The sequence below is a fragment of the Lynx rufus genome, unplaced genomic scaffold, assembly GCF_022079265.1.
Source record: "Lynx rufus isolate CCGP_SWC_20201006 ecotype Redwood Valley unplaced genomic scaffold, mLynRuf1.p SCAF_3, whole genome shotgun sequence".
Taxonomy (NCBI): Eukaryota; Metazoa; Chordata; class Mammalia; order Carnivora; family Felidae; genus Lynx; species Lynx rufus.
In genome coordinates, this window is record NW_025814845.1 from 172,305,881 (window position 1) to 172,324,448 (window position 18,568).

Below are 18,568 nucleotides of genomic sequence, written 5' to 3' on the forward strand. Positions count from 1 at the left end.
GCAACATTTTTTATCCTTTGTGCAGACTACACTGATACTTGAACATAAAGTTCTTAAAACAGCAAAGTGTATTTTCCTGCCTTCTATATGAGAGTCTGCAGAAATGAAAATTGAAAATTTAAGCTATAGAGGTCAGAAAATTAACGCTGGGCAAGACAACTTTGGAAAGCAGTTTCTGAAGGGAAGCTCTTGCTTTTCCAGATCCGAGGGAGCCCTGACGCACAGTCATCACAGACTGCTCATAAATTCACTTCCTATCAATCTTTGTTACATCAGGGTAAATATGAAGGCTGCTTTCTTGAATGTCTTCCAAAAGTGCGATCGAAAGCTTACTCAAGATTTTATTTAAGGAATCACACTCTGATTAAATACATAGTGGCTATTTTGAAAGAATATCTTCTGAAAAAGAAAATGGTCTAAAATAGAAGTTGAAAACATCTTCTTTGCCTACTGCTGTCAGATCTAACTGCATCATTATTTGGGGAAATAGCTTCATTTTAAAAATGCGATTCTCTATATAGTGCCCTAACATTGCCTTCAGTGCACAATGAAACTCGGTATAACACCAAACATTTAAGTGTGATACAAATGTTCAGAATTTTCATTCAATTCTACGATATGTTATCATATTTATACAGTCACATGATTTGCTAAATCTATGTTATTTGAATACAAACTGATTTCTGAAAGGAATGGCTTTAAAATATTCAGTAAAATTCTACTATTCCTCTTCTATTTTTTATTCTCCATCTTATCTACCTTTAAAAAGATTAATAACATAATCTTTGATATGTAACCTGTGTAAATATGCCATAAGCACCACCTCACTAAATAAATGATTGAATATTATGGAAATGGCCTCCCCTCAATGAATATGAAATTAACTTTTCCATGAAATTTATTCTTCCACGACTGTTAACAGGAGGAACAGGATCTTATTCTTTGCATGCATACAAGTAAGGGTAAATCTCTGATTCTTTTAGGGCCCCCAAATGACCGGCTCGTGTCACTATTCATTGTGTTACGTGAATTTACACTGATCGGCTATGTCCAGTATTTTTCAGGGTGAGCAACTGACAATCCGAATCAGGGATTGATAAATCCAGCCCACTGCCTGCTTTTGTGAATAAAGTTTTAGTAGCACACGGCCATGCCTATCAGTTTATGCATTGGCTATGGCTGCTTTGTGCAGAGTTCGTGGTTGTGCAGGTGACGGTTATCACCTGCAAACCCTGAAGTATTTACTATCTGATCTTTCACGGGGAAAAAAAAAATTGTCACCCTTTCATCTCAATGAATAACTATATGGAATCCATTTTAAATACAATGCTTTGAAAGCTCCAGAATTAGAAGCGATAGCCCAGTTCACAGCAGAAGGACAAATTAAATGATCTAGTTACCCATGCAAATTATATACATGTGGATTGGGTCTTTTAAGGATGATGTTCAACCCTTCAGGAAGCCATAGAAATCCATCAAAATTTCCCAGTTCTGCATTAAAAATATATATCTGGATGTAAACTATTATATTTCAAAGTAAGTAATGAATATCAAAAAACCCCTATTTGTCCCTAAAATTGTCATTGAAACTAGCATAAAGAAATGCAAATATAAAGAAATGATTGTTTAAACTAATCCTGAATCACCTGTTTCCTAAGCAACATAAAGAGAAGCCAGGATATCTCATTTGCCGTGAAATGTTTGTAATTTTCCTACTCAGTGCTCTTTTTACACCTAAATGCAAACTGTTAATGAAGAGAAACATCTGAACTCTTTTTAGCATGTTTATTTGTTATAAGTAACACATTCTGAGCCGAAATTAACTTACCATCATTTCAAGTGCATACTGATTACAATTTAGCAACATCCTTTGCAGGACGCTGCCATTTTATAAAGAAGATGGACTGTTTAGCAGAATGATTTTATTTTATCAATAACAGTGAGACTTTTAAATGCTTTTATTATAATTGCACTGTGTGATATTGGCTATCATTTTGTATCACATTATTCAGTATCCATTTCAGAAGCATCCGGAGCCTCACACACCTATTAGTATCTCAGAGCCCACTAGTCACGAACAGAGGAAGTAATACAATCGCTTGTGTTAATGTTCTCATGCGACAGGCAGAGGCAGTCAATGTTAGACCTGGTAAAACACATCTATGTCTAGGTGAAATCTGAGGGGAGATGCAACAAGAAAGCGGCAGCGACTGAGCATGCTCCTACTCAGGCAGAGACAGAAAGGGAGTGGACGTACTGTAGAAGCTGGCCATTACGTAGTTTTGGCAGCGATCACCAGTAAACTCATTTGGGCACCTGAGAGAAGAAACAAAAAACAATGGTAGAAAAAACAGAGAAAAAGAGAAGAGGTGAATATATGCTAGAAAGAAGCTCCTTCAGTGTCATTTGACTGAACTTGGCGAGTTCACCCTCAGGAACTGAGTCTTTGTCCTAACCATGGTTTTCAGACTCTGGCATTTCCCTCAAAGGATTAAAAATCTGCACAAAATGGGGTCCTAGGGTTTGTATGACAGAAAGGAAGATGGCAGCATTTGAAGTGACTGCTTTCTTTCAGAGGGACTCGCTGAAAATCGCATCTGATGGTTTCTTTATCTCCGTTTTCCACGGGACATCTTTGGTCAAAAGTGCCAGAAAGAAATGGTTTTTGGTTGGCCTGCCTGCCATGGTCACCAGAATCCCTGGCCATCCGGACTGGTCATTCTAATTCACCCCTATGATCTTTGGGGCCCAAGCTGAGAGACAAACTCACACTGAATGGGTTGATGCCCCGAGTGGCTAAACCATCGTTAGGACAAAAGGAATCAGTTACAACTGAACTGTAAAAGCACCAAGTGGTAGTAATTGTTGCTGTAGTTTGGGGGAGAAAGCAAATTTCAGATTATTTTAACATACTTTCTTGGTTTTGGACTTTCATGGGCACATTCTCAGTACATCTTGCTCCAGTGAATCCAGGTTGGCACCTAGAGGGCAAAAACGTGATAAGCAATAGAACGCTAAAGACACTGAATTTTCAGACTGGCAATTTTCCTCCTATGGAATATGGAGATTCCTACAATGACCTGGTGGCTGAACAACACGAAGAAAAGGAAAAGAACACATTTAGAAAACCATGTTCCATGGAAACTGCGGGGTACATATTTTTGTTGTTGTTTGCTTCAGTCTTCATAAGGCATTTAATGATAAATGAAATTTAACTCCCAGGGAGGTTGACAAGTCACATAGGGCTGGCAAGGCCTGTGTAGCTAAGTCACTTTCCCTCTGGCATTTCCTTATCTGCCACTGAGCAAGGACTCCTATCTTGTTAAAACACTGGTTTTGATAAGGTCTTGCATGGTTCCATCCATAATCTTTTATTATTTAAAGGATCCTGAGCTTTTCCCTTCATAGACACTCAATTTTGTGCTTTCATAGGTACTTTGATGTTGTAAGTTCAATCATCAAACTACAATAGAAGTCAAGCGCTTACACACTCCAGTGATTACTGACCAGAAAAACTATATGCCCTATTTTTTTTAAAGGTATGACAAATTAGGTCTCCTTTTTAATACTGAAAGACAGAAAGAAGCAGACATTTATTAGCACAAACTTCACTTCATCCAGTGATCCCCAAAGACAAATACATTTTTGAAATTCAAAGGGTGGTTCTACTGTAGTACTTAATAGGTGTCATTTCGCATTTAAGGTGAAACTATTTTTAAACTGCATCAAATTTTCATTTTACTCACATACATTCACCTATCCAAATTCTAGAATCTTGATATAATAAATATCGTTTGTAAGGTCATGCAGTGGGGGATGTGCCTAAATATGGAAGTCCTTTCTAGGTGCTGTTTTTGTTACTATTATACCAGTAATGAAAGCATTTCATATTGGATCCATTTTACCCAGTAACATGCTCTAGTCAAGAGGGCCATCAAAAGGTTCTAGGAAGCAAATTAGCTTATAGATGCTCAACACCCACAGTCATGGTTACTATCCATAGTTCATCTATACCATAACCGTCATGCAAAGCCCCTAATAAAATGTAGTTGTGACAGCACATACCTCATGATTTACACATGACCGGCCCTTTCTTCTCCATAGTAAATAAGAATAAATATTATCTTTTTGGCATCAAAGCAATGTGAATAAAACCAAGGATATTTTTCTCATTCCCCTTAAAACCAATTCCATGCCAAAAAAGTGTTATCAAGTGATTTGGTATATCTAATTCTATTTCATGAAGAATGGCCTGCAAGATAAAATACTAAAGTTCTGGATTTTTATTACTATGAGTTCTTGTGTAACTTAAATATAATTATGATCACTGGTATTATCAATAAACTTAACAATGAATATCTTATATTGATACAGCCCTTTTAACTCTTCAAAACACTTTATACACACACACACACACACACACACACACACAGATATATATATAAAATTTGAACAAATTCTATCTATCTATATAATTGAATTGGTTTCTTTGGTTAGAATATTTTTGCAGCAGTGAATAGAGGAAGATCTACCTAGAGAAATACAGAAATAAGAATGATAACCTGTGAAGCTGGGTCATTTTTTCATAAAGATGTCACATGCTTCAATAACAATGTCTTCACAGATATATAAGGAAAATACATGGAAACCTATTTTTCATATAATGTATTTAACATAATGACTTCTGAAATGTACAGGATTTTTGTTTGTGTATTTGTTTCCGAACAAGGACTAAAATTCACATGGACATAGCCTACGATTAAGCAGGTACTCCAGAATTAAGGGCATATTCTACAATGACCATTTTCTCTTACCTGTTGGCATTATTGATAACAATTATAATTCTCTTATTGATCACACAGTAATCCACTTGTTTCATACAATGAACATGGTATAAGACATGTGAACACTGTATGCATGTGTGTGTGTGTGTGTGTGTGTATTGGGGGGTAGAGGTGCAGAAGGGGGAGAACCATTTGAGGTAAGCAGTGCATTGATTTAAGTAAGGATCATAAAATGAACATATAGTTGAAGAATCATGAGTCGCTTAAGAAAAGGAATGCATTTATAGAAAATTGTCACTTATGCATCTTGGATGCCAGTTTGGGGATGAGAAGGCACAGGACAAGGAGGCGATGCAGATCAAAAATCTTATCCAATCAATTTTCTAATTAGTACGAACTTCTAAGGTGATGTTTCCTAGGGAATTGGCCTATGGCATGGTGGTTTATCATAAAATGACATGGACACTTGGTACACTAACACTAGATATGCTTAAAATATGCCAATCTTTTTTGGAACTATCAGCTGTATCTGCACCAGGACTATTCTTGTGGTAACGTTTATCCTCAGATACATTTTCTTAGGGTGAAACATTATTACTCAAAGTGTGGCTCATGGACGAATGGCACCAGCATCTCCTGGGATCTCGTTAGTAGAAATGCAGAATTCCAGGCCCCCAGTTTATAACTGCTAACTAAGAATCTGCGTTTTTAACAAGATCCCCAAGAGATCTGCATGTACACTAACGTTCAAGATGTCAGAGACCCTGACCTTGGAAAACGGAGACTAAGCCCGTCTATCCTGGCACCACAGTATCTTGCTGCCTCGATGCGGGCAGCCCATTTGACTTCATGGGGCCACAGGGATAAGATGAAGGGATTTGACTAAGCGGTTCTCAACGGTTCCTTTCACCACAAAGGTTCTGGAAATCAGTGCTCATCCTAACACATGGAACCACTGTGTGGAAACTGACAGGATTTCTTCTGAATGTGTTACCAGTCATGGAGGAGGACTCAAAGACTTTTAAAAAACATTTTTGATACAATGGATTTTTAAGACAATCATGGAGGTAAAACAAACTGCAAATACCTATTCCTAAGCAATATAAGTGTTCAGCAACAACTGTTATTATGGAACTTTTGGGGACCTCTAGAGTTGTTGCCAAATCAAATTGAAAGAAGCAGAAACAGATTTTGCCTGTGCAACACTGCAGACCGCACTGACTGTGGAGAGAAGGCATATGCAAATGGAAGCTCATCTGATCGATAAGCTCTGATTAAATTCTATGGAATTACTTCTAAAAGAATAGGGAGACTGTCTGGCTTCTGACATGTTTCTAAATTAGCACTGTACATTAAGCATCCAATCTATCACTTTCTTTGGAGATAAGAGTATGGTAAATTTAATCTCATTTTGAACAATATGCTTTGGCACGAGTCTGGGCAAATTCCAAGAATTTTGTCTCTTAGGACAATCTGTTTGAATAATAATCAAGCCTCTATTGTAGCTTCTATATATATTGTTTTAGTATGTGCTCTTAACATGACCAATGATCTTTGTTTTACATTTGTTCTTAATGCGATGAAAATTCACAGATCGTTTTGTCCGAACTTAGGTATCCCCTCTCCCAACTGACCCTTCCCTGACCTCCACCTCTCCATCTCCCACTTCCCTGCCCTGGCTGAGGAGTCTGTCTTTGCCTCTCACACTGCACCCTGTCCTGATCTCTTTCACAGCCCTCACCTGTCTGGGTTGGAATTCTCTGTGGTGAGGATAGTGACCATATTTTGATCGTTCTGAATCTCTAATTAAAAAAAATTTTTTTTAAAAACATTTACTCATTTTTGAGAGACAGAGAGACAGAGCATGAGCAGGGGACGGGCAGAGAGAGAGGGAGACACAGAATCCAAAGCAGGCTCCAGGCTCTGAGCTGTCAGCACAGAGTCCGAAGTGGGGCTTGAACTCATGGACTGCAAGATCATGACCTGAGCTGAAGTCGGACGCTCAACCGACTGAGCCACCCAGGCGCCCCACTGTATCTCTAATTTTAACACAGTGTCTGCCTTGTAAAAAGCTCTCATAAAATGTTTGTTAAACTGAGCCCAAGATAGTATTGGACGGCAGCGTCCAATAATGAACTGTATCAAAGAGACTTTCATATAGTCAATTGATTTGTCAGGTATAGGTCAATATTGAACTTCTGGCTTGTATTTGTATAGTTTATGACAGACTCTCCTCTGTAAACTCCTACATCATTTCTTCTTGATAGCAGCTCCCAGTGCTGCCCTCACGGGCTCGCTTCCCTAAATAGAAACCTTTAACATTGTGTTTGGAATTGGAAAGGGCTCTGTAACTCTTTAATAATGAGTTATTATGTCAAATTTAAATACTGTTGCCGAAATACCAGTTTACTTGGATTGAATAAAGTAGTACAATCTAGTGACCAAGACTTGCACATAGCATTGGTAATAACCTTAGTTCCTTTCTAGTAATAACCTTAGTACTTGGTGACTATCCTGATATGTTTACTATGTAATCAATAATACATTAATGTATTTTGAGAATCAATTTAGTGCTTGGTGTAGTTTTTATATTCTACTTGGATATTTCCCTTTTTTTTTTTTTTTTTTTGGTGGAGGCACTAGGCGTATTCAAAGATATCACATACCCCCAAGAAACTTCTGGTTATTTAGCATTTGCTAATTTAATAAACCATTATAAATGGTTTTATGATTTTATCAATTGATGGTCAAATTTTAAACCATCCTTAGACATCATTTATTTCTTGGTTTCATTAATTTTCATCAGGTCCTCCTTAATCCGGCAGCAAAAGGGAAACAAGGTCTACACCTGATATTTCCTCATTCCTAGTCATCACAATGATATATTTGGACAATTTTAAAATACCTTGCCTCAAAAAGAGGAGTCCCTACTGTCTTTTTGCTCTACCTCAATACTAGTTGTGGTATTTCCTTCATATTGTATAACCTCTGGAATAATTTCTTTGGTGTTTAATGTTTACAAATATCAAGTAGTGGAAATGCCCACAAATAACGTCTTAAGGAATATCAGTGAGTTTAAGTGTTAGATATTAAGGCCTTTTGCTCTCATTCCATGTAAGCTAGAGTTAGTGGTGTATACACTAGCTCAAACAGTGCTTGTCTGTTTTTCTAGAGTGTCACGTTGCAAGTGCTGACTTTTCCAACCCTTCCCCTGCTCGGCATTCTGGCTAGAACTCGCCCACTCACTGCTGGAGTATCTGTGTTGTGGATTATTCTTTCCCAAATGTGTTGTTACTGTTGGTGTGTATTTTCCCAAGATGAACCTCATTCTGTTATCTGCCTTTGAGAGAGATTTCTTGAGATTTGTATATGCTTTTCTCATTTGTGTTTCACCCTTTTTACAGCATCATCTGCAAAAGATGTGTATTTTCTCAAGGGAATGCCTTCTTCAACGTCATTAAAGAAAACATTAAATATAAAAGGTTCCCACAACATTTCCTTCAGATCCAACCCTATATACCTCCCCAATACTGTGCAGCTAGTCTGAATCACCCCTTTTCCTTTTTTTGTTTATTTATTATTATGATCTGTGGACTTGTTCTCAATCCAGGAGATAATTGGATACATATAGTGGCCACATTGGATTCATGGGTAAATACTGAGGAAACCAAAAATCGAAGTTGTCCTGGGTCTCCAGTGATGTTTTTCAATGTCTAAGACATACAATCCCAATAATGAGGGTGGCAGTGTTTATGAATTAACCTGTCCCTGTTTGAACCTTCGTGCCCTTCCCAAAGCTCTGTTTGCACAGCTTGTTCTGAAATGCTCATCTGTAGACTTAAATTCTCACCACTGTTTACTCTACATGATGTATCTTTGTAAGTTTGGGGTCAAACAATTTAATCGGATATGGGATCAATCTACATCCCATGCATCTCCATGTCCCTGTCACACGATGACATACTGAGTGCTACTTTGTGGTTTGGTCTTCCTCTCTGGAGGATGTCTTCCCCTGTCTTGTCAAAGAGCCTGTAGATTCAGAACTTTACAGTTCTATCTACACTGCGAGCCTCATTTTATAATGAAACAGCTAAATATCCACTTTTTACTTAAATAATTAATAAAAATGTTTCAAAATTGTGTTTTGCTTTAAATAGACCGTTTGCTGCATATTTTTTTCCCAGACTCTCTGCCTTTGACAAGTTGGGGTCCCCCATTAGACATTTCATTAGCTCCCTAAATATCCATCACAGCACTTGGCACACCTACAATTTATAATTAAATTAATTACTTGAAATATGTTTGCTACTCTCGACAGCCTAATAGACTCCATGCAGAAACCAGCATGGTTTTGTTCAGTACTTTCTACTGAGAATGAGCACAGAGCCTGCCTCATAGAAGGAGATCAATACATCTTTAGGGCTGCCTACCTGATTTCAGGAGAAAAAAGCACGCAAACTATTAAGAAGACATTGTCATTGCCCCTGATTTTAGGTAAAACTACACCTCAATTGTTGTCTATGAGGACAAAAGGACTTCCTTCAATCTACCTTAGAGAGTGAAAGCCAAAAATGAGTTAATAAACCCCTAGTTAAGCCAGATTCTCAATGCATGGCAAACATAGAAGAAATAGAAGACATGGTCATCTGAAGAGCTGATCACGGATCTGAGCCACAAGAGTTGCACTGTCTCATAAATGCTTTTCCATCTGTTAAGCCTGTCATCTCTTAAGAACAGATGTGCTATAGGCAAGGGTCACACCCACTCTGAAGAATGAACTCTTCCAGGGCTAGAAAAAGAGTGCAGTTAGCAGTCTATTCTTATGGACTGGAGGCTCTAACCCAATACATATTCCTTTTTTTTTATTCCAAATTTCTCCTTCTGCAGCCATGATAATGAAGCCACAGGACACAACCATGAATCTGAGCCATCATTCCCTTATTTAATTATGTTAACCCAGCTACCAGAAAGTGTCAGAAGTATAATCATCATCATTTTATGCCAGGATTTTATAAAACTTTAACCTCAGCTAGTGTCTCTGGCTTTCTCTCCCAATCTAACCTAGTCCCCAAATTTCTCTAGCCTGTGTCTAAGTCTGTCTTCCCTAAATATCTGCTATGTTTACTGTATCACTCTCCTGCTCCAGACGTTACTAATACTCCCTATTAGGTATCAAAATGTCCAAGGTCACCTACCTGGCCTTCAGAGCTCTTGAACTGGCCCTCACGTCTAAGTTTTGTTTGGTCTGTTTTGCTTCCCACAATGGAGCTGCTGGTCTAGATATTCACGTCACTGTGTCTCACAGAAACTATTACTGCAGCCTCAATGCCTGCCTGGTATATGGAAAAGACTCCATAAATGATGGCAATGTTTATAAAGCCTTCTCCAAGTCATTCCAGTCTTTTCTTTTTCTTTCTTTCGATTTTCATTACATGATAATCAGCATTGCACCACTTGGGATATACTGACTCTAACTGATTTACTATTTTAGCTACTTCATTTTCCTAAACAGACTAAGTTTCCAGGGACCAGAGACCGTGCCTTCCATTTTCTCTGTGTTTTCAAAAACGCCTGGTACAGATAAATAGAAAGCTGTTCTACAAGCAAATGTTTAATATTTCATTTTTGAGTATAATTTATTATAACATATTTGCTGTGTCTTTATCTCCTACAGTTACATATTTTTATAGGCCCTTATATATATACTGCACGGTTTCATAAAAATGACACAAAATTGTAAGTTCATGTTTGAAGGCAACTCGCATCTTCCTTGTTTTGTTTTGTTTCCTTGTTTTTGTTTTTTGTTTTTGTGGATAAGGAAGATAATGGTCAGCGATATTAATTAATCTGTCAAATGCAAAGTTATAATGCTAGCCGGGAGCCCCACCAAACCAAGTAAAACTGCTAATGTTAAATAAAATGAAGAAATGGGGTTTTTCAAACATCCTAGCATGTAGTCTATTAAGACAGGTGTATATATTTTTCTAATGTCTACAGAGAAAATGTAACACTACCATTTACTTTTTATTATAAGGGGAAAAAAATCTTGCTTCCCCAGAGTTAGAAATACTTTAGCAGAAATGAATTCATTTAATTTCATGGACTCCCTGGAAAGAAATTTGGAGAACATATTAACTCCATATTACACATAAAGATATCGTCCAGAGAGTTGAAGGGAAAGGGATCAAGACTGTTCACTAAAATTGGTGGTTAAGACTCTAATCCCCTCATGAGAAAGCCACATCTGTCCGTGGGACGACATAATGGGTTTATAAATACGATCTGGTATAAAATCATTTTTAGATTAAAAAAAAAATCACATCAACATCTTCCAAAATCGTTCTTTACTAAAACTGTTCAGAAGAACTGATATATAAGAACAAGGAGACAAACAAAGAGGCAAATCTGGATGTCATTTCAAATTGTCTTATTTCTTTGAACCATGTGATTACATAGGGCATCGGATGGTGAAAGATGGAATGATTCGTTTCTTTCTTACCTTCATGAGGTCTGGAATAGTAACTATTTTTTCCCTGGGATAAATTTTTAAATTACTATGGAGAGAAGGGCAATATAAAAGATGAGAGCCACTGCAGAAATTCCCACGTGGTCCTTAGGGGGATGTCCAAGTAACCAGCAAACCTCTCCTCAGAGAAGTGTTTAACTGTTACACGGTTAATCCCTTTGGAACACCTTATTCAAAATGGAGACACAAAAGAGATCCGCTGTCCAGTTTTCTACTTCAACTCCCAAGAAGACAACCATGGATTAGGTGACCAGAGAGACTACTTGGAAACTTCCATGCCTGTGGTTGTTTCTGAATCATGAGATAAAGCTGATTTTGAATGATGTGGCTCATGCTTTAGCAATGTTTTGCTTTAAACAGATGGACCATATGGAAACTATGAACTAGCTTCGTACACAGGACCATGATGAGCCAATGAAGCATTTTTATGTTTTCTGTCTCTATTCAAGTGGCCTAGTGAACAGTATATTATCGAAAGACACGGTATATTATGTGTCTTCGTTTCAGTTCTGAGTAGTGCTTACTTTTTATGTTAAAGACGTTTTCAATACAAGGATCAAAAAAAAAAAAAAAAACAACAAACCTTTCATTTAATGAAAAAGGCCTGAAATATTTTGGATGTTAAATATACTCCAATTCTTCCCTCAAGGTACCAGCTTGCTTTTGATGCATCAGTAAAGACACGGTCCAAACAGGGGTAAACAGTTAAGAAAATCATCGATGTCAAAGATCTTCTTTCCAACAAGATCCAGTGATAAGCTTTTTAAGACTTTTCTGAAAGATTATAATTACTCCCCCCCACCAAAAAAAAAAAAAACCCCAATAAAATTATGATACCAATTTGCTGAGAAGTGGAAGACACGCATAACTCACTAGACAATTAGCCTGGAGGATAGAGAGTTTTCATTCATGGCTTGCTGCTTTAATAATTATTAGAGGAATAACACACATTTCACTTCAAGATTTAAAAAATATACAGTAATTTTTTTTTCCTGGATTGGGCTTAACATTTAATGAAAAACTGGTGGGTGAAAAAAATTACAGTTGTTGGCACAATACCAAAATGGAACAAATGAACAGCACTTATGTGATTGCATGTTTTGTGTAGGACGTGGGAGGGCTGCAGAATAGCTGAAATTAATATGTGGAAAATAACTGCACTGGTTCCTTGGAGGTATTCAGAAACTATCATATGCACTCACTCAGCTTGTAAATCTTTGCAAAGGCTATGATGAAAAGTGATCATGTTTCATTATTATAATTAAAACACAGTGGTCTCAGATGCTTTTCTTAAGAAGTAATTGTCTGAGACATAGATAATATGAGTATAGTTGTTTAAAAAGAAGCAGAATTTAAGGAACTATAATTTTATGCTATTTTTCAAGGAGATTTATTAAAACACAATTAGGTTGTTTGCACTTAGGATGGAATAACAAAGTTTCCCCATATAATAAATGAACCTCTTATTTTACAGATTATAATTCTCAGCATCAGTTTGGGGTTTTTTTCGATCACAGAAAACCTTGTAGGAAATTATAAGAATTATGCATCCCAATTCAGTACGGTAACTATGGGGGTGCCATATTTGTGCTGTTTCACAGCAGGTCAGCAAACCAAGGATCACAATTAACCAACTTTTATTCTTTGCTACAGGTATGTAGGTTTGAATATACTGGTGATCAAAAAGTGAATCTCTAAAATTATTTTTAAAACAACAAACATTGATAGTCATATGAAGCAATCTGGACCCGGACAAAATAGTTTTCTACATACTCTTTCATACTTACCTGGCTTTAAAATTTTGAAAAGGTTTTTTTTACCTGTTAGTTGTGTCTTGGCTAATGGCTATTACCTATCTCTATGAAAGAGATGTTTAGCAATTGAGATCAGAATCCCATTTTTGTGATTCTTAGTCTTTTATTCACTCTAAAAGCCTATATTTAATTTTATAAGTTGTCTGTCCTCACTGGTAAAATCAGCTATACAACTACCCAAACTTGTTTTCTCTTGGAACCACTTCTTCTCTTTTACAAGAACTTAAAAACCAAAAACCAAAAAACACAAGAGCTTTGAGGGCAGGAACACAGTTCTGGGAGATATTTGTCTACTTGAACTTAGTACTTCAGGTCCCATGAGACACCCTACATGTACAGCCCATGTCTAGAACAGCACAGGGAGCAGCAAAATATTTCCCACAAAATGGCATCTTTGTTTGATGTTATGATTTTAAAAGGTGTGTCTTTTTTTTAATGTTTTATTTATTTTTGAGAGAGAGAGAGAGAGAGAGAGACAGAGAGAGAGAGAGAGACAGAGTGTGAGCAGGGGAGAGGCAGAGAGACAAGGAGACACAGACTCTGAAGCAGGCTCCAGGCTCTGAGCTGTCAGCACAGAGCCCGACGTGGGGCTCGAACCCAAAAACTGTGAGATCGTGACCTGAGCCGAAGTTGGTCACTCAACCGACTGAGCCACCCAGGCACCCCTAAAAGGTGTGTCTTTTAAGATGTGCTTTGTTACTTATAAAAATTAAAGGTTTTCTTAGAACCATCATCACATAAATATTTGTATGCTATTTATATGACATAAAGGGGACATGGCCTTCTTAATTATTTCTTGTGCCTCTTTTTTAATTTTGCTAATTGATCCTTCTATTAGCTCAGCTGTCTCTCTGACAAACTTGTTCTTCTTCGTCAACATTCAAGTCACAAGCTCATATGCTGGAGCACGAGATCATTTTTATGCAAAATAAATATGCATCTCTCATCATTTCAATGGGACATGACACATTTTTTCCCACATCAAACTATATGAGTCCACGTCCCACATACAGCCTAAATATCAAGAGTAGACTTGGGGTGCGTGGGTGACTCAGTCGGTTAAGCGTCTGACTTAGGCTCAGGTCATGATCTTACCATCAGTGAGTTCCAGGCCTGTGTCAGGCTCTGTGCCGACAGCTCAGAGCCTGGAGCCTGTTTCCGATTCTGTCTCCCTCTCTCTGCCCCTCCTCAGCTCATGCTTTGTCCCTCTCTCTCTCTCTCTCTGTCTCTCAAAAAGAAAATAAAAACATTAAAAAAAAAAAGAGTAGACTTAAAATGTACTGCACAGTAAACATGGGTTTTAAGGAAACTTACTAATTTTAGCTATAGGGTTTAAATATTTAATATACTGCTGATATCATTGTTTCATTCTGCCTGTTGAGAGAGAATAACTGTCATTCTTCTTAATGGTGCATCACATTCTTCAGGTCATTGGAAGGAGCACCATTCTAAATTTATCTACACACAAGGGCAGCATGAAAGAACTCTGCCTTCTACACACAGTGATGCTACACACACTAAATGCATTTCCAAACACATGTAATTTTTTTTCCCATTAGTGAGATCAAGCTAAATTCCATTTTTAAAGTAGTTATAAAACAACAAGCTAATGCCAAGTGTAACAGATGTGTAAGTAGTGAATCTTTTGCCCTTCTTCTTTTAGCTGTCCTATTCATTTTGCAGGTGATCACTGGGGTCAAAAGGAACATGGTCTTACAGCTTAATTCATACACTGGATGGAGAAGGTGGTTTCAAAAGTTATTGGCCTCTATGATATTTGCACATCTCTTCTAGGTAACAGTGAGGAGAACCACGAGGAAAGCAACTTTATAAATATAAAGGCACAAAGAAAATTGAAAAAAAGCAAACAACAATTCTGGATGTAACACAGGAGATGACAAATGGTGTGAACTTTTCAAAAACGCTCTACAAATAAAACAGCATTATTCAACAAAACGCGACAAAATTGGGAAAAGAAACAACAAGACATGAGACATGGAGTTGTCTGAAAGCAGTCATTACGGACATAAGCCACACAGAGGATTTCTCGTTCTTACTTGCACAAGTATCTTGAGGGGTTTGAAAGGTCTTTCACCATGAAGCACTCGCCTCCATTCACACAGAAAGTTTTCTCCTTCTCTGCACACTTTACAAGATGGCTTGTTCCGGTTGTTGATGTAGATGTAGCTGGATAGAAGATAAAGAAGGGGAAGGTTTACATGTGTCTTTCCCTCTTCTAAACAGCCTTTACTCTTAAATTCTCTTAAAAGGAAGAGTTCGCAGAAAGTGTGACGGACGTCACTTTCAAGTTTAACAAACGACAGCAAAAAAGAAAGGTACTTTCTGGGTGTAATTAAATGGAATAGAATTATCAAAGGGTAACTGCAGTTAATTAATTTAACTAGAATGAAATAGAAAAAATGCTTAACATTTTTTATAACCAATATTTTATCTTCTAAGGAAGTTGGAAGAGAAAAGACCTATCACAAATAAAATATATTTTCCAGGAAGGCTCAAAGGTAATGATATAAAGTCATGTCAGGGCAACTGATGTTCAATATCATTTTTGAATGGCATCTACTTATTTAATTTGGAAATTACATTTTATATGCATATTGACCTTATAGTTTTTAGATATATGTTTCAAAGAAGAATACAAGGTGGTTTATTTGTTTCTAATAAAAAAATTATATGTTATTAGTTGTATGTATATTAATATACAGATTAGGAGCCATTCTATTCAAAGTTTCCATTCCACTCAGAAGAAGACTGTTGAATGTCTGCCGCCATACTTTTAAGGAAATGGAAAGACACTCTAGTATTACTGCAAAGGACAATAATGGCACTACAAAATTTATCCATTTTGAATCAGGAGTAGACACCGTAGTCTTAATTTTTACACAGGTTTACAGCTATGGTAAGCTTGATATCCACCTGTCAAGCTTCAGTTATGTGAAAGCGATGTGAAAATGATGCCACCACCATTTAGCATATGGATTAAATGAAGCCCAAGCTCTTGGTCCTCAGATTCAAGAGCATTTAGTACCAGAACTTCTCCCCACTCACACCATCAGGAACACTACATGCAGTGCTCAGTCTCAACCCCAAACAGTCTAATTTACGTAATGTTCATGACTGACATTATCAGGGTGACAAGCAGAAGCATTATGGTAAGCCAACAAAGATCCTATTGACTCTTTCAGGAAAAAGAAAAAATATATATGTATCTTTAGACAAAATTTTTTCCTTGTCTACTGACTCATTCTCAGTGATTCTTTGACTTCCTTATCACTTTCCATTTTATCATTTGCATGTGAAACTCAGAGGCCCTTATTTGCTTTTATTTCACTTCTCATGTATTAGTTTTCCACTTTCTTTGATTTTTCTTCTTCATTTCCGTTGTAAGTCCCCATTTTGCTTTGTTTTGGTTTTGACTTCTCCAATTCTGATTTTTACTCTATCTGATAGAAATACTCAACGTCTGATTATTCAGTTTCCAAATCATGCAAGGCCTTTGTTCCCCTGCATCCTCCCATCTAGGGCATGTTTTTGGACCATTTCTCTACTGTCAGCATGGTTTTTAGGAGTAAGCAGCAAAGAACAGTCAGATTTGCCCTTTGGAGACAGATCTGGTTCAAATCCCATCTCGTACTAGTTTTGTGTCCTTGACCAAGTCACTTAGCCACCCAGAATGCAATTTTCCCATTTTGAAAACAATGGTAATGGCACTCTTACAGGATTGTCATAGGGATCATAAATAACCTAGGTAGAGGAATTGGCATAGCACGGGCACACAATGAGTAACAGCAGGTATTATTACTGGGTAAGTAGGGAAGGTGTTTATCAATCAGATGAGCATCTCACCAGTGGAAATCTGGGGATTTCAAACATCCATGGTACTCTTGGATCATTATTATGAATAATTAAGAACTGCGTCAGTTTTTTAATTACTCCAACAAAAAGGCCTTTCAAAATGCATTTCAAGGTATCCTTCACCAAACAAAAGGAACCAAGGAGAATGATTTTACCCTGTATTATCAGCTATACTCTCACATCTTTGTCAGGTAGAGGGGGATGTAACTGGCATCATTTTGTCTAGTAAAGTCATAGAGTAGACAACATTTCTATACATCACATAACATAATGTTAATCTAACACTATATCTTCAAGTGAACAACTGTTCACTTGCATGCGACGTATTAACATTTCCATCCATGGCAATTACTTTTAAAAGATACAAGGAGGAAATTTGCCTTAAATGCTAAAGGTTTTGTGCTTAAGACTTTCAACTGCTGACAGGATCCTGTGGGATGACAAATTGGGCCTGGTTTCCTTGCTGCCCCAGGTGACAGTACTCAATGGACCACCCGCAGTCTGCTGTCACCAGTCATTCCCACCGAGAAATTCTGAGCCTCCAGCTGATCCGCGTGGTCCCTGACAGGTTGCTAAGGATTACCCCTCACCCAAGGACCAGGCTCTTGAGGCTTTTATTAACAACAACTAACCCATCATAGCCCCCCAAGAGCAGACACTCCATATTAATTAGAAAACTAACAATAAAGATGAGCAGTGACATAAGCAAGAGACAGATACCTCGTACATATTCCTTGGACTTTAAGATAAATAAGATTAATAAATGTATGTTAAAATCAGAAATAACACCCCTTTTTGTTTTTTCAAAAATATTTCCCCCGTGAAACGATTATCCCGCAGCACCAGGTTATGACAGATTCATTTGAAAAATTCTTAGGTCATTACTTGAAGCTGGGATATTTGATGGTTAAATAATTCTGGGAGAAAATGAAGTAGCAGCTAGCTTATATGATCATGGATTATTATGTTTAGCACTTCTATCCTTTAGCCGAAGCAGGAACAAAAATGATCATGGAATTGTAAAGCAGTAATTAACTCCTGGGTGATGCTAAGTGTCAGCCGACTGGGTACAGCTGTTCTGAACCAACAGCCAAACACAGGAATAAGATGTAATTGTCAGAAGAATCTGGGATGGAGATGGTGATATATGAACCCTTCACATTTTTGCCAGGTTTCCTTCCATTATTTTTAGTTCAATACAGTGCACAGCCAGTCTTAAGCAGATCTATAAATTCTGCAGCGATATCCTTTCTCCTTGGCTCACATACGCTGTATTGCTAAGTCAGTTTCCATTTAGTAATTCTGCCAGAAATTAATGCAACAAAGGAGGTTCTTAAACCTAGCTATGGAAACAACCTTCTTTCTGGGGGAGCTGGGAGGACTGTATCAGAGGTTAAGCTAAAAAAGTTTTGCAGATAGAATGTGTTTTGGTATAAAAAAGAAGACCCTCATAGTTCCTCCTGGAAGTAAATGAAGGTACATCTCACCTATTCGGTACTTAATAAACCCTGCCTCTACTTGTTACTAGGAGCCCTGGGTGTTCTATGCGAGTGATGAGTCACTGAATTCTA

At 37.4% G+C, this 18,568-nt stretch overlaps 1 protein-coding gene across 9 annotated transcripts in view; it reads right to left on the bottom strand.

Moving 5' to 3' along the window:
- Nucleotides 1-18,568, bottom strand: part of NRG1 (neuregulin 1) — a 1,107,867-nt gene that overhangs the window by 17,786 nt on the left and 1,071,513 nt on the right. For 5 of the 9 annotated variants that reach the window (XM_047090543.1, XM_047090542.1, XM_047090538.1 and 2 more), the window contains 2 exons: nt 15,182-15,311; nt 2,914-2,981 (listed from right to left, as the gene is read on the bottom strand). In XM_047090543.1, coding sequence (XP_046946499.1) covers nt 2,914-2,981; nt 15,182-15,311 — 198 coding nt within the window. Of the gene's footprint in view, nt 1-1,784; nt 2,317-2,913; nt 2,982-15,181; nt 15,312-18,568 lie in introns of those variants that run through there. The other 4 variants (XM_047090544.1, XM_047090539.1, XM_047090546.1 and 1 more) reach the window with 3 other exon arrangements.